The 15,697-nt window shown below is 41.3% G+C and overlaps 1 protein-coding gene across 1 annotated transcript in view; it reads right to left on the reverse strand.

Moving 5' to 3' along the window:
• Positions 1-11,993: 11,993 nt before the first annotated feature.
• The window catches only part of TBC1D9 (TBC1 domain family member 9), a 135,703-nt gene continuing 131,999 nt past the window's right edge, over positions 11,994-15,697 (reverse strand). Inside the window, exons 19-21 of the mRNA XM_003820689.7 lie at positions 15,535-15,609; positions 15,337-15,440; positions 11,994-14,135 (exon numbers count right to left, since the gene is read on the reverse strand). Coding sequence (XP_003820737.1) covers positions 13,413-14,135; positions 15,337-15,440; positions 15,535-15,609 — 902 coding nt within the window. The 3' untranslated portion in view covers positions 11,994-13,412. The remainder of the gene's footprint in view (positions 14,136-15,336; positions 15,441-15,534; positions 15,610-15,697) is intronic.

A 15,697-nucleotide genomic window follows, 5' to 3' on the forward strand; every position in this document is an offset into this window, starting at 1 on the left:
GCCTCCTTTACTCTGGATGTTCTTGAAATTCAGCCTAGCTCTTTTACTTAGTGAGCTCTTTATGTCTTTCTCCCACATGCGTACAGTTCTCTCTCTCTCTCTCTCTCTCTCTCTCTCTCTTCCTCTTTGTCTCACCAAATCCAGGAAAGAAAATTATCCTACTTTGTGTGCTGGTGGTGTTGTCTGTGAGCTTCTTAGTGGAATACTGGAAGGCCCACCCTGCTTCCATCTTTCTGACAAGGTCCAGGCTGTATTGTTTTAAAAGTAATGCCCTTGGCTGGGTGCGGTGGCTCATGCCTGTAATCCCAGCACTCTGGGAGGCTGAGGCGGGCGGATCACGAGGTCAGGAGACCAAGACCATCATGGCTAACACGGTGAAACCCAGTCTCTACTAAAAATAATAATAATAAAAACAATTAGCCAGGCATGGTGGCACGCAGCTATAGTCTCAGCTACTCTGGAGGCTGAGGCAGGAGAATTACTTGAACCCGGGAGGTGGAGATTGCAGTGAGCTGAGATCACGTCACTGCACTCCAGCCTGGCAGCAGAGCAAGGCTCTGTCTCAAAAAAAAGAAAAGAAAAGAAGAAAAAAAAAGTAACACCCTTGAATCCTTAAACAATTGTCTCATTTAATTTGGATCATTTTGACCTTTAAGTTTCTTTATTCAGATCTTTAATATTTTTAAGGGAGCTGTTAAAAGAGGAATTGAGTTTGCCTCCTTTGCAGAGAAAATTAAAAGTGTACCATGACACTGAGTGCCCTTGGAGAGGGGGAGATCTTTGGAAGTTTGAAGGGTGATCTTACCTAGAAGGTGCTTTTGTACGTGATTGTAGAGGGGGCAGAGAAAAAAAAATGGCCTCCACCCATTGTGTTTCTCCATGAGCTATGACTGTGAGTGAGGCCACCGGGGAGTCACCTGTTCCCACACGCTGGCTCTCTGATGGAAGAGTGCCAGTTAGGCAGTCCACGGAGGAGGGCTCTGTGACCCATGAGACACTGGCACTGCAGGAATATGACGTTGACAGTGTTTTAGGAGGGGATTTTGCCAGCTTAAGGCCATGAACCCAAGAGGAAATTAGATTTTAAGCAGAAATAAAATCCTGTGGAAATATTTAATGTTAGGTGATGTTTGCATCATGAAGGACATCATCTCTCTTCCATTGAATCTTTTCCTCTTTTTGTCCGTGGCTTCCTGTGTCTGTAATAGAATAATCCATTGTCTCTGCTGAGTGCTGTCTGGAGCAGAAGCTTTTGTCAAGCTCTTCTTGATAATATCATTTCAGTTACACTTGAATTCAAAGCTCTTCCCTCTTTTTTTTTTTTCCTAAGTGTCTCTAGCATTAAGGGAGGAATGGATCCTTTTAGTTTTGACCACAGAAATAAAACTTCAATCAGAACATGTTGAATGCTGGCTTCAAATTTAGTCACCAGGAATGGTCTTTAGCCCAACATTACCCCCTAGTGGGATAAAATAGAATAGATATTAATGAGGTTATGTGGGATGCATTTGAATGGGTGTAACTAGATGCTCTGTCTTGGGCCTGCTCTGTGACAGATAACAAGTGGCTGTTAAGGCCCCATGGAAAAATACATCTCCCCAGCTCTTTGGAAAGCCACTGGCCTTCAGTGAGCGTGGAGCAATTCCTTCTGCTTAATAACCCCCTCTTTCTCTTTCATTTTATTCTCTCATTGTTGTCATAGTGAATGGCATTTAAGAGCTGGAGAAGCAAAGCACAGAAATCATATGTAAAAAGTGTAACAGATTTGATTTCATAAAACATGCACACTGTCATATAATGCAAGACACCAAAAGTTAGAAGGCAAATTCAAAAGAACCTAAAGGAGAAATAAACATTGTTTAAAGTAGCCCATAAATGTGTAAAATATTATGTATCGGTTTAAAAAATTCAACTGCTTCACGGTGAAAGGAATTTGAATTAAAATGAAATATCATCTTTTATCCATCAGATTAGCAAAAATAGAAAGAGTGTTAATTTCAAACGTTGCTGAAGATATGTAAGAAGGGAGCACTAGCTGTTGATGGGAATGTAAAAAGTGAAGGACTTTTGAAGGCAATTTGACAGGATCTGTCATGACTTTAAATGGACATATACTTTGATGCAGCAAGTTTACCTTTTCAATTCTATCCCCAAAAGATATTCTTATATATGTCACAGATCTCTTTACAGTAATATTCCTTGCCACAATGTTTATGATAAGAAAAGCCTACATATAAGTAAAAGTCCATCAACTGAGACAGAGGGTGGGGCAGCATAGGTGTAACTAAATAAATTACAGAACATTTCCTTTTCATGGAATACTGTGCTGACATTAACATAAATGAGACAGAACTCCATATACACCTATGGAAAAAATCTCCATGACCCTCAGGTGAAAAACGAAATCACGGAATAACTTTTAGTTTGATTCCATTTTTGTGTGTATGTTTTAAAATCGTGTATGTGGCCAGATGTGGTGGCTCATGCCTGTAATCCCAGCACTTTGGGAGGCCGAGGCAGGTGGATCACAAGGTCAGGAGATCGAGACCATCCTGGCTAACACGGTGAAACCCTGTCTCTACTAAAAAATATAAAAAATTAGCCAGGCGTGGTGGCGGGCGCCTGTAGTCTCAGCTACTCGGGAGGCTGAGGCAGGAGAATGGCATGAACCTGGGAGGCAAAGATTGCAGTGAGCCAAGATCGCACCACTGCACTCCAGCCTGGGCGACAGAGTGAGACTCTGTCTCAAAAACACACACACACACACACACACAAACAACACACAAAAAACGCGTATGTGTATGTAGACACGTACAGAAATTTCTAGAACAAATGAAATTCAATCTGTTAATAATACTGACCTCCAAGGAGAGAAGTAGGAGTACAGAAGTTAATAAAGGAAGACATTCTTTCTGCCTAACTTCTTATTGGTCAATCTGGGAATTCATTTTTCTGTGTCTGTGTATTACTCGCATGGAAAAAAGTAAGCAAAAATAAACACTATTATGTGATATTCATACAGATGCACGATATTTCAAAGGAAACTTCTCTACTATAAGACAAAGAGAGTTTAAATTCAGCATAGCGGCAAGGCTAAGCCCAGTGACAAGTCCTTCATCAATTGTCTTTTTTTTTGTTTTCAAGAAATCTCAACACATGGGTAAACATTGTGCTGCAGAAATGAATGGTTCTGTAATTTCCCAGATAGTCAGAATCTTTTTCTGGCTTCGTGGCTTCATCATTGCCTGACTCAGCATGTGTACTCAGGGCCCCTAGAGTGAGCCATGGTGAACCAGGTGGTGAGAGTTGCAGGGAGTGACGGTGTAGGCTGAGGACTCCAACTACTGTGTCTCTTCACAGCAAACACCTGGACATGGGCAAGCCACCCAAGAGACAGTTTTGCTCTAAAATGGTATTTTTTGCCCCTTCCCATTTGGAGCAAAGATCAAATTCCAAAGAAGATTCTGAAATATTCATGTTAACCCATGTATACTATTAAAGCTATTTCATCTTACTCATTTTCAAAAATGTTTATAATTTCATAGGTTGCTTAAGTCTTTTAGAAAATCAATATACCCAGGTTAACTCCATAGCAGCAGGTATTTACAAATTCTCTTGTTTATGAGACAAGCTGTTGAAACAACCCAGTGCCCTATCTCAAAATATTTTGCGTTTTTATCTTTTCATAGACTCTTCCAAATATCTTCTCAGTTTACATGAACATTTAAGAAGGATCTGGCAAGTTCAAATATTACTTCCTTATTTACTTCCTCATTATTAAGTACAGTTCTTTATTTCTCACAGTGAGAAGAGACATTGTGTTGCATTACACTGAAAATACTGGACAATTCAATACAAATTATAGAGGTATATTATCCAAATCCTGCTGCTAAGTTTTCATTTTTGTCCTTTGAAATTTCATACTGATCACTTCTTGGTTTATACCAAACTTTCTTTCACTTTTGAAACTTCAAAAGTAAATACTCTTCCCCATTTCCCACTCTTAGGTCTAAATTTGCAGCAGGAATTGAAGGAGGGATTGAAATATTGCACCTGGCTCATAGAATTTGACAGCATGACAAAGGATGCTGTAAAATATGAACCAAAAGGGGAAAATGAATATACTGTAATACCTTGGATATTTTTGGTCCTTTACCTGTTAGGATACCAACCAATGTTGAGAAATAGTATATACATAGGTAGTGACTGATCATAAACTTTCGTATATGCTTGTCTATTATCCTGTAGGAAGGTGGGATGGTGAGAGGCTTAAAACAGAGGAAAACATGATTACATTAAAGTTTTCAAAAGATCACATAAGCGGTAGTTTAAAAGAACAACTGAGGAGTGTGAGAGGGAGGACTAGGGGCAAAAAATAAAATGGCAACAATCCAGCAACCTTTGTTGCAATCCAAAAAGTTTGTTTCAAACACTTGCTACAAACATTCATGTACAAATAGGAAAGTGTGACATGATGAATTTACAGACTTGCGCATTTCTATCTTGCTTGCCAACAATTAGAAGAATAATTATATCACACACAGATTGACAAATAGCCAAAGGGCCACTTTAAAATGCTGCCTTTCAGTCTATCATTGTTGCAGTGTTAGGTTGATTCCATGTCTTTGCTATTGTGAATAGGCTGGATGAAGAAAATATGATACATATACATCATAGAATACTATGCAGCCATACAAAGAATGAGATCATGTCTTTGCAGGGACATGGATGGACCTTGAGCCCATCATCCTTAGCAAACTCACACAGCACCAGAAAACCAAATACTGCATGTTCTCACTTATAAGTGGGAGCTAAATGATGAGAACACATGGACACATAGAAGGGAGCAACACACACTAGGGCCTATTGGAGGGTGGAGGTGGGGAGGAAGGAGAGGATCAGGAAAAATAACTAATGGATACCAGGCTTAATACCTGGGTGATGAAATAACCTGTACAACAAACCTCCATGACACATGTTTACCTATGTAACAAACCTGCATGTGTACCACTGAACTTAAAATAAAAGTTAAAAAAAAAAAAAGAAAAAATGAATGACTGCCTTCCGGTTACTGAAAGCAGACCCAATTAAGGAAACTATTACAGTTGCCAAGGTCAGGGACTATAAATGCATATGTAAGCTTCCATCAGAGCACCAACCTCTGAGTTCTCCCTTTGGGTCACACTTTGAGGCAGTTGGATCATCACATATTCGGCAAAGGTGTCAAGAAGAAGCAAGATGCTGAGAGCCTGCTCAATACACAACAAGCCAAGAAATGTTTTGTTTTGTTTTAAGTAAAAAGCAATCAATTTCCTTTTGTTATATGAAGGTAATAGGATTGATACTTTTGCTTAAGGATAACCTATACAAATACAGTCTGGACTGAAGAGATAGATCAAATATTAATACATAAACCTAATAAAACTCTTCTGAACCTATTGCCAGATACAAAGCTGGACTGTCAGTATAATTGAGAATAGACCGAGGAGCAGAGATTGAATGGTGTTTATAAAAAATAACGGGGCTGGGTGCAGTGGCTCATGCCTGTAATCCCAGCACTTTGGGAGGCTGAGGCAGGTGGATCACAAGGTCAGAACACCAAGACCATCCTGGCTAACATGGTGAAACCCCATCTCTACTAAAAATACAAAAAACTAGCCGGGTGTGGTGGCTGGTGCCTGTAGTCCCAGCTACTCGGGAGGCTGAGGCAGGAGAATGGTGTGAACCCGGGAGGCAGAGTTCACAGTGAGCTGAGATCATGCCACTGCACTCCAGCCTGGGTGACAGAGCAAGACTCCATCTAAAAAAAAATAATAAAAAATAAAAAATAAAAAAAATGATGGATAGGGGCTGGGCACAGTGGCTCATGCCTGTAAGCCCAGCACTTTGGGAGGCTGAGGTGGGCAGATCACCTGAGGTCATGAGTTTGAGACTAGCCTGGTCAACATGGCAAAATCCTGTCCCTACTAAAAATACAAGACTTAGCCAGGTATGGTGGTGTGCACCTGTAGTCCCAGCTACTCGGGAGGCTGAGGCAGGAGAGTCACTTGAATCCTGGAGGTGGAGGCTGCAGTCAGCTGAGCTCATGCCACTGCACTCCAGCCTGGGTGACAGAGTGAGACCCCATCTCAAAAAAAAAAAAAAAAAAAAGGGGGTCATAAACAACTGGGAGGAATCAAGAATGACATACATTTCTGGCTTCAGTTACTACATGGATATTGCTGTTATTAATTAAATAGGGAATAATAAAGGGAAACTTTATGGGGAGAGAAGAGTCCAGTTTTTGAAGTGCATATAAGTTCAGGAAGTGAGAGCATTGTCGTGCCTCTTTTGTTCATTGTCACTGATGTTATTAGCACATGACACAGAGCCTGGAACACCCAAGGCACTCAATACATATGGACTAAATGAAACAGTTCCAGAGAGAAGCCTGAGCTGACTTAGTATTTGGGAGTCAGTAGTAGACAGATAGGGGTTGAAGTTATTGAAGTGGGTGCCCTCTTTCAGGGCAAGCAATGAGAAAGGAGCACCTTGGGAAGATCTTTGTGGTGACCATCATGTAAGAGGTGGGCAAAGGAAAGCAGCCCAGGAAAGTTCACGGTGAATTTATTAGAGAAACAAAGGGGAATTGCAAAGATATTGGTGTCACAGACACCTTGAAAAGGAGGAGATAATTTTAATGAGGGAGTGTCAAAAGATCTAAATACCACAGAAAGAGAAAGTAAGTTAAGAATCAGGATCTATTGGAGCTAGCAATTAGGAAACCATTTTTGCCCTCAGCAAGAGCAGTTTCAGTGCAAAGGTAAATCCATGCCGAAGTGCACTGAAGTTAGACTGGAAGTGAAGAAACAGAGGTAGTAAGATAAGGCCATTCTTTCATGTTTGGTTGTGATGCAGTTAGATAAGTCAATAACTAGTATGTTACAAAGTTAAGGGATTGAGTAAATAGTCTTACAACCTGAGGCTATTGTGAAGAAGATGTTGAAGATAAAAGAGGTTAAAGAGTGCTGAATTTTCCTCCAACATGGAGGAAGGAGAAAAGTAGATTGCAGGTGCAGACACATTTGCACTTGAGGGGCTCAGAGTTGAGAGCTGCAACTGATAGCTCCAATTATTTCTGTTAACTGAGAATCAAATTTTCATCTAAGAGGAAGCAGGTGTGGGATTAGGGGGTTCGATGAGACTAGTAAAGAATTAAAATAGCTATTTGGGGGACTAGGAAGATTGGATCAGGGACATGGAACAATCATGGATTGCTAATTGGCATTCAGGACCTATCTGAAGATAAAAATCATAAAATTGGAGTAGTACAAATCTATATCATGTAAATTTTTTCACCTCTAGCAGTGTCTGCTACACAGCAGCACAGATGCGAGTGAAGAAGGCAGATGCTTATAACAATTCCTGATTTGGGGTTTACAGAGTAACCACCGCAGAGGACAGATGGCAGATGCAGAGGATCCGGGCAGATTGAGTTGAGAGAGCTGAAAAGATAGTGGTGAAAGAGATGACCACAGGATCATATCTCAATAGGAAAATCAGTGCAAGACCTCATGGATTAATAGAGGAGTTGAAGGACTAGAAGTACTGTAGGCAACTGTCCTGGGAATGACAGAGGTGAAAAGGTATGAGTTCATATTTCTAAGACACAGAAGGGGATGGAAAATCACAGGAATCCAGGAAATCAAGGTTAAAGTGTTTTCTGGGTTCTTGGTTTAGATGTAGAAGTTCCCTGAATGGTAGCAAAAACTGGGGCAGAAAAGAAATTTATGAGCCAGATGCTAAAATATTTAGTGAATATCCAAGAAGGCCCAGGAAAACCCAGAAGGATGGTCGATGTGGCAGAATAGAGGACAGCAATTATTTGACATGTCTCTCATTGAGAAGCAGGATCCATCTCCCTTTCTGAGTCTGACCTGGCCTGTGCCTGCTTTGACCATTAGGATATGATGGATGTGCCTCTCTGCTCCTTCTAGGCCTCAGAAGTGAGGGTAGGTGAAAAAGTCATCACCAACTCCTACTTGGGTTCCTGCGGTAACCTCCTAAGTGGTCTGCCTGCTTCTATCCTTGTGCTTCTACTTACTGTCATGATAGTGGCCAGAATTATTTTTAAAGCCTTGATTGGGTCAAGTCTCTCCTCTGCTCAGAACCCTTCAGTGGTTGCCGTCTCCCTCAGAGTTAAGGGCCATCTTGTCGTTGGTTCCTTATTACCTCTCTGCATTCGTTGACTACCACCTCCCCTCACTCATTCTGCTCCATCCACAGCTTCCTTGATGTCCCTCAAACTTACCAGGCGCACTCCCACTATCGGGCCTTTGCACTTGCAGTTTCTTCTGTCTGCAAAGCTCTTCCTCCAGTCATCTCATCTGCATGGCTTGCTCCCTTGGCTTTTACTAAACAGTCATCTTCTGTGAAAGGTCTTCGCGAATCACCCCATCTAAAATTTCACCACCTTCCCAAGCCCAGCATTTCTAACCTAGGTTCCCCGCTGTGTTTGTTTTAATGCATATGCCACTAACATAACAGATATGGTACTTACCTTGCTTATAGTCTGTCTCCCGTATTAAAATAGAATTTCCCTTAAGGACAGGGATTGTTTTTGGTCATTGTCATTTGCTGCTGTACTCTCAGTGCCTAAAACAATCTCACATAGTAGGTGGTCAATAGTCATGAAATGACTGAATTCACCAGACCTATTCTAGGGCTCAAAAGATTATTTCCAGGCCAGTCCTAGGATGTGGCATGAATCTAGCTGATACTGTTTCCTTCAGGTATTCTAAGAGCTACAGGATTTAGCTTTGTGGACTTCTTCTGGCTTCTCTGTGAAGGGTGAGGGGAGGAAGTAGTTATGAATCCAGGAAGCCCTGATAATCTACAGCTCGGCCCTCTGCTGTCTGCCTCTAGCTGCTGTGTAGACCGGTCTGCCTGGCAGCCGATCGTATTAACAAAGCCCACAGAAAGAGAATCCTAGTCTTAGCCTACTCTACTCACTTGTGTCTAACGATAAATTCCTTTGTCTGACTCCCGTGCTTTCCTTTTAAAGAATTAGACTGTCAAAAGCATGTTAAACAAAAGGCACAGGGGCCTAAACATTATGTAAAGGAGTCATTTTAAAGCAGAAAATAGTATGAAATGCTTTCTACTCAACACATCAATTGTTATTCTTTTCAGGTTAGAAGTTGAATCTGTAACAAAAGAGCCTTTTCACAGGATGGGTAATGACAAATACACAACCAGAGGAGCCCTTAACTGGAAGTGGAAATAAGGCAGCTGCCAACACCTCCACTTCAGTTTCCCTGCTAGGTTCAAGAAGCAGAATCTCTTTAAGTTCAGGCTCCTAGACAACGCTTCAGCTGGAGACCAGACCAAGGCTACTCTACTGAGATTGGGAGGTTCCTATAGAGTCTCTGGGGCCAGGAAAGTGAGGAGGAGAAACCTCACCACCCTTCCTAAAGAGGTTTGCCCTGAAGAGAGCAGGCTGCGGGAGTTGCCCTGTGCCCAGAAGCCAGGGTGCTCGGCCTGCGTCACCTTGGTGGGGGTGAGGATGCTGTTGGGACATGAGCCTCCTTATTGGCCGTGGCTCTCTTTGTGGTTCTACCACATAGCTTATCCTGCTTCTCCCTAGAATCAGCTTCAAAGTGGTGCTTAAGCAGTGATATCCTGATATCCTTAGATCTGTGGTTTCTCTGGCATCATCCCTTCCCTGCATCCACACTCTGCATGGTTTGCTTTGTTCCTTTTCTGTAGCAGTAGCTTTCTCTTTTGCTTGTTCTTATGTGAAAGCTCCACTGAGGCCAGGACCCAGTGCTGTGGAGCAGGAACCTCACCGAGATATAGACACTGAGCCCTTCCTCTGCACTGGTGTCATCATTATTATATTAGCATAGGAAGGACTGACAGAGATGGGGGTAAAGTGGCCAGAGAAGATGATAATGGCTGGGCATGGTGGCTCATGTCTGTAATCCCAGCACTTTGAGAGGCCGAGGCGGGTGGATCACTTAAGGTCCGGAGTTCGAGTGCAGCCCGGCCAACATGGTGAAACCCCATCTCTACTAAAAATACAAAATTAGCTGGGCATGGTGGTGGGCACCTGTAATCCCAGCTACTCAGAGGCCGAGGCAGGAGAATTGCTTGAACCTGGAGACAGAAGTTGCAGTGAGCTGAGACTGTGCCATCACACTCCAGCCTGGGTGACAAAAGCAAAACTCTGTCTCAAAAGCAAAAACAAATAACAAAACAAAACAAAACAAAAAACCCCTGCAAAACAAACACCCCCCAAAAAACAGAGAAGATGGTAAATCACAAGTTGCAATCAAAGAGAATAATCCATGGAGACACGAAAAGTACATAACACAACCATGAACAACTAGAAATGTATCACCTGTCTTCTGGAAGCTGAGGGCAAAATAATTCCCCCAGGATGTTCTTCTGATGTAGCGAATGAGATGACGAGCCTATTTGTCTCATAGACGAAGCTGGAAATTTCAGCTCAAGGGTTCAGGCTCCTCCCTGTGCATCCTTTAGAAGTCAACACAGACTAAAACCTGCCATTATGCAGTATATTGCTGCTGTGATGAAAAGCACTATGATGTGCTTGAACGAATAAGGACAAGATTGCAACAGAATTCTCAGCATATTAATAGAGACAGGCTTTCAGAGGGACTTGCTACTCATTTACTGTCACTTTCTTAATGACAATGGAAAATGCTGGCTCCTCTTCTATATCCAGGGCTACACATTTAAACAAAACACTGTTATTTCCCGCTCAATGCTATCTTTGATTCTGGCGAAGTACAGGTGGGTGAGAGTATTAGATTTTGCAGTTATTTCTTGAGGCATATTTAAGACATCAAAGATAAAAACACATGGAGTCACGTGTAATAATCTTAGAGTCCAATAAATGACTAGCTACTTGATTAAACCAAATGGCATTATAGCATGCTAATAAGGATTAAACAGACGCATTTTCACCGTCATTACTTACATGGAATGAGTACTTTTTTTTGTTAACTTTTATTTTAGGTTCAGGGGTACATATGAAGGTTTGTTATATAGGTAAACTAGTGTCATGGGGGTTTGTTGTACAGATTATTTTGTCACCCAGGTACGAAGCCTATTAACCAATAGTTATTTCTTTCTGTTCCTCTCCCTCCACCCACCCATCACCCTCAAGGAGGCCCCAGTGTATGCTGTTCCCTTCTCTGGGTCCATGTGCTCTCATCGCTTAGCTCCCACTTACAAGTGAGAACATGCAGTATTTGGTTTTCTGCTCCTGCATTAGTTTGCTAAGGATAATGGCCTCCAGCTCCATCCATGTTCCCATAAAATACATGATCTTGTTTTTTATAGCTGCATAGTATTCCGTGGTGTATATGTACCACATTTTCTTTATTCAATTTGCCATTATGGGCATTTAGATTGATTCCATGTCTTTGCTATTGTGAACACTGCTGTAATGAACATTCACATGCATGTGTCTTTACAGCAGAATGATTTACATTCCTCTGGGTATATTCCCAGTAATGGCATTTCTGGGTTGAATAGTAGTTGTTTTTAGCTCTTTCAGAAATTGCCACATTGCTTTTTACAATGGTTGAACTAAGGTACACTCCCACCAACGGTATATTTGTGCTGTTTACTTTACAACCTCGTCAACATCTGTTCTTTTTTGACTTTTTAATGACTGGTGTGAGATGGTATCTCATTGTGGTTTTGAAGACAGACATGCAACCAACAAGCATATTTTAAAAAGCTGAATATCACTGATCATTATGGATAAGCATTTTAAGTTAGATAACTGATAACAATTATATTCCTTATTTTAAATATAGTCATTGATATACTACAAATTGTATTTCTCTCTCTATGTTTGCCTATAAAATTTATTTACTTAATCAAAATGGTTGCCTGATATAATTTCCCCTGCAAAAGTTGTCAAAAGAATAATGTTATTGCCTTAGGCAGGAACTCAAGCACAAAGATAAAAAGCTGTATCTGAGTATTTGATGTATTTTATTTGTTCACATTTAGCCTATTTGAGGTTAACACTACTTCATTTGACAGTTTAAAAATCATCCTGTAAATAGAATAAAAAACAACAGCAGCAATAGCTAAAAAAAGGACACAATGTATAATAAAATAAAGGAATGTGTTGAAAGAAATATTCCAAAGAAGCAAAGGAAATGAGACCATGATTATGAATTCAACAATCAGAAGAAAAAATCGTCCAACATCTGTAAAAAGCAAAATCATAACAGTAATAAAAAAGAAGCAAGAATTCAAAGTGCAGGTGCGCTAGTTTTCATTTCCACATCCATTCAGGAAATAGAGCATACTATTCTTTTATATAAAGTGACAAGTTCTGTTTTTAAAACATTCAGTTACATTATCTTGCAGATTTTTTTTCAGTTTACATTATCTCTACATTGATTTGATGGAAAGATGGTCATATGCGATATGTGGTATAAATTTCTTCAATCTATGGAGAATACGGAAACGGTAAAGTTGACTGTTTTACTTATGCTTTTTTTTGCAGTAAGAAGCTAAACATCCAGTATCAGAAGCGTCAGTACTTTTACTCTTTCAAAAACAAAAGCAAAGCAAAAGCAAAAACCTGTCATGAGCCCTCTGTCTTTGCTGCTACTTTCAGATTCTCTGTGACAAAAGACTGTTACTTTTCACTGAATTCTAATGAGTTGACGTAAATAATCAGAACAATTTCTTAAATGCAAAATTGGTCTGGTATCTGTCTAAATTGGTCAATACAAGTGTTATTCTGGAATCATGTAAAAATCACTTACTTTCATAACTGTTTAGAACCCCAAATGTTTTCCCTTTGAAGGGGAACATCTGTGGAATATGATTTTGAATAGAGGACTTTTATGAAATATATTTCAAATCTTAAAAATATTTTTAATACTTCCTAAAGTGGTATAGGATTTACCCTCGCTGACAATGCCTTCCATTTAAGAACAGTCTTGCATTTGTGGCTTTTCATTTTCCTTACAGCTCTAATTTTATTTAAAAAGCCTGAATACACAAATGACTGCTGCCTTACTTAGCATTAAACAGTACTATTTTTTAAACCATGTATACAGCTCAACAGCAAGATTAATAAGTTATAATACACACATATCACTGACAGATTCATCTTTTTGTTTTTTAGAATTCACGAAATAAACTGTATTCTGGTAAATCCCCTCCCCGCAACAAGAGTGTAATGTACCTACATTGAGGTGTTTAAATATTTCTCCAACAGTTTTCATTGAATTACATTATGAAAACACTAGGCTTCAAGCCAGGTACTAATAAATATTTAATTTAAAAGAAAGAAAGAAAAAACTCAACACAGAAGAACATAAAAAATCCCTCCCCTCCCTCTCCTCCCACTCCCCCCGGGGAAGGCGCCCGTGTCAGCCGGACATGGCCGAGATTTCATAGTCACTGGCCGAGGTGAGGGGCTTGCCCATCATCCGGATGTTTTTTGCACTGGTAATCCTGGCCATCATGCACACGGGCTTGTCAAAGTACTTGACCAGGGCAGGCTCAGTTAAGAGGGAGGCCAGGAACTGCTCGAAGGTGATGGCCCAGTCCCGGTCCAGGCTGGTGCTCCGGGGCAGTGCCGCCGTGCCCTGGCCGCTCCGCACCAGGACCGTGTCCTCTCCGATGTCCTCGCAGTGCAGCTTGTCCTCCTCGTGGGAGCCGGCACTCAGCACCGAGTACGAGGACATGGAGCTGTCGTCCTTGGTATCGTCGTCAGAGATCAGCATGGAGGAGCAGGCCCCGTTGTCCCGGGGCGAGGAGTCCTCCAGTTTGATGTCCTCCATTTGTCCTCCAAGGGAGTGTTCCTCGCTGTCGGGGGCCAGGCTGGCCGGCAGGGGCTCAACAGACTCCACCACGTACGGCTGGCCTGGCCCTTTCTTGGGGAAGAGCACGCCTGGGATGCCCTGGTGGCAGGACGGCCCACTGCCTCCGCTCCCGCCCTCCTTTGCAGGCTGGGCCACGAACAACTTGCCGACCTCCCCAATCTCCAGCAGGAGGCTGGTCACTGCTGCCGTGGCATGGTACAGCTCCTGCTCATTGGGGTCTTCGCTGAACATGTTATACATTGTCTTACACAGTTCAATGAACTGCCCCTGAAAAGTGATTTGGAAAAACACAATGTGAAATCTTGGGGGAGCAGAAAGGCAGCACTGAAGTGGACTGTAAAGCCATTTAAATGAGAACGCCTAAAGATCCCTGGAAAGTCCTCCGCCTAGGCTGGATGGACATGTTTAAAGTCTCCTATTGATGTTTCTATTTTTAATTTTTATTTCTTTTTGAGACAGGGTCTCTCTTTGTCGCCCAGGCTGGAGTGCAGTGGTGCAATCACGGTTCACTGCAGCCTCAACATCCTGGGCTCACATGAACCTCCCACCTCAGCCCCCCAGGCACACACCACTATGCTCTGCTAATCTTTGCGTTTTTTGTAGAGATGGGGTTTCGCCATTTTACCCAGGCTGGTCTTGTACTCCTGGGCTAAGTGATCCTCCTGCCTTGGCCTCCCAAAGTGCTGGAATTACAGGTGTGAGCCACCACACCCAGCTTATTTTCCCATTTTTTAAATTTGAAAATTTCCCAACATCTATGAAAGTTGGAATGAAAAAGTAAACATCCATGTACAGCTCACCTCGAGTCAAGAAGGACTATGTCATACATTTGGCTCAGTAACTTTTTTCTTGTTCTCTTTTCCCTTTTTGAAACATCTTAAGGAAATCCGAGACTCATCTCTTTTCACGTCTACACACTTTAGCCTGCACCTCAATTTTTCCAAGGTTAGCTCCAATCCCTCCTCCCACGACACATGCCCCATCTCCCTGGACAGAAGTAATGCTTTAGTGCTTTCAGTCTCCACCCAGATGACTTCTCTTCTTCAATTACAAAACTTAGCATTTTCAGCCTATAATTATTTATATTGTTTTTTTCTTCCTCATTTCACCAGGTTTTTAAGGAAAATGTGCAGACACCTTTATAGCTAAGCACGGTGATCTGAAAACAGCAATGTGTTTGTCTTTCGAGTATCTGAGGGTATTTTTAATGATTGCAATAAGATGCATTTACTCTCAAAATGGAATATGTTGTGGTTCACATTTCCTCTGAGGAAGTCGCTTTTTCACAATGGAGCATATTTTTGATGCATAAACACATGCACAAAATAGGTCCAAATGGATACTAAGTAAAGGCCCCAAAGTTATTATTTTTGAGGGGTATTGAGTCTACATTTATCGATGACTTTTCAGTCATAGAAAAAAAGAGTGTCCAGGTTTGAAGTGAATGATTTGAACTTTAAGCACTTACCTGATTTAGTTTGGGTAAATCCTTTGCATTCTTTGACTTAGATTTATTTTCTGGAGTCCACAGTCTCAAATAATTACGATTTTCTTGGGAATTTGCTCTCTTCCCTACAACCCAAATGTCAAGAAATAAGTGCTTACAGGCCAAAAAACAAGTGTACAACCAGCAAGAAGGTAAACATATAGAAGAGAATATCCTTACCTTTGTCTGGCTTTAGGCTCACCGTAACAAAGCCATCATCTGCACCCTGTTTGCTTCTGCTATCCAATCCAACAACTACCAAGAAATGATTCAGAAGAAAAAAGTAGAATGTTATATAATATGACCATGGAATTAGCATTTGTAGTGGAAAATAGAAGACTCT

The sequence above is a fragment of the Pan paniscus genome, chromosome 3 (assembly GCF_029289425.2).
Source record: "Pan paniscus chromosome 3, NHGRI_mPanPan1-v2.0_pri, whole genome shotgun sequence".
Lineage (NCBI taxonomy): Eukaryota > Metazoa > Chordata > Mammalia > Primates > Hominidae > Pan > Pan paniscus.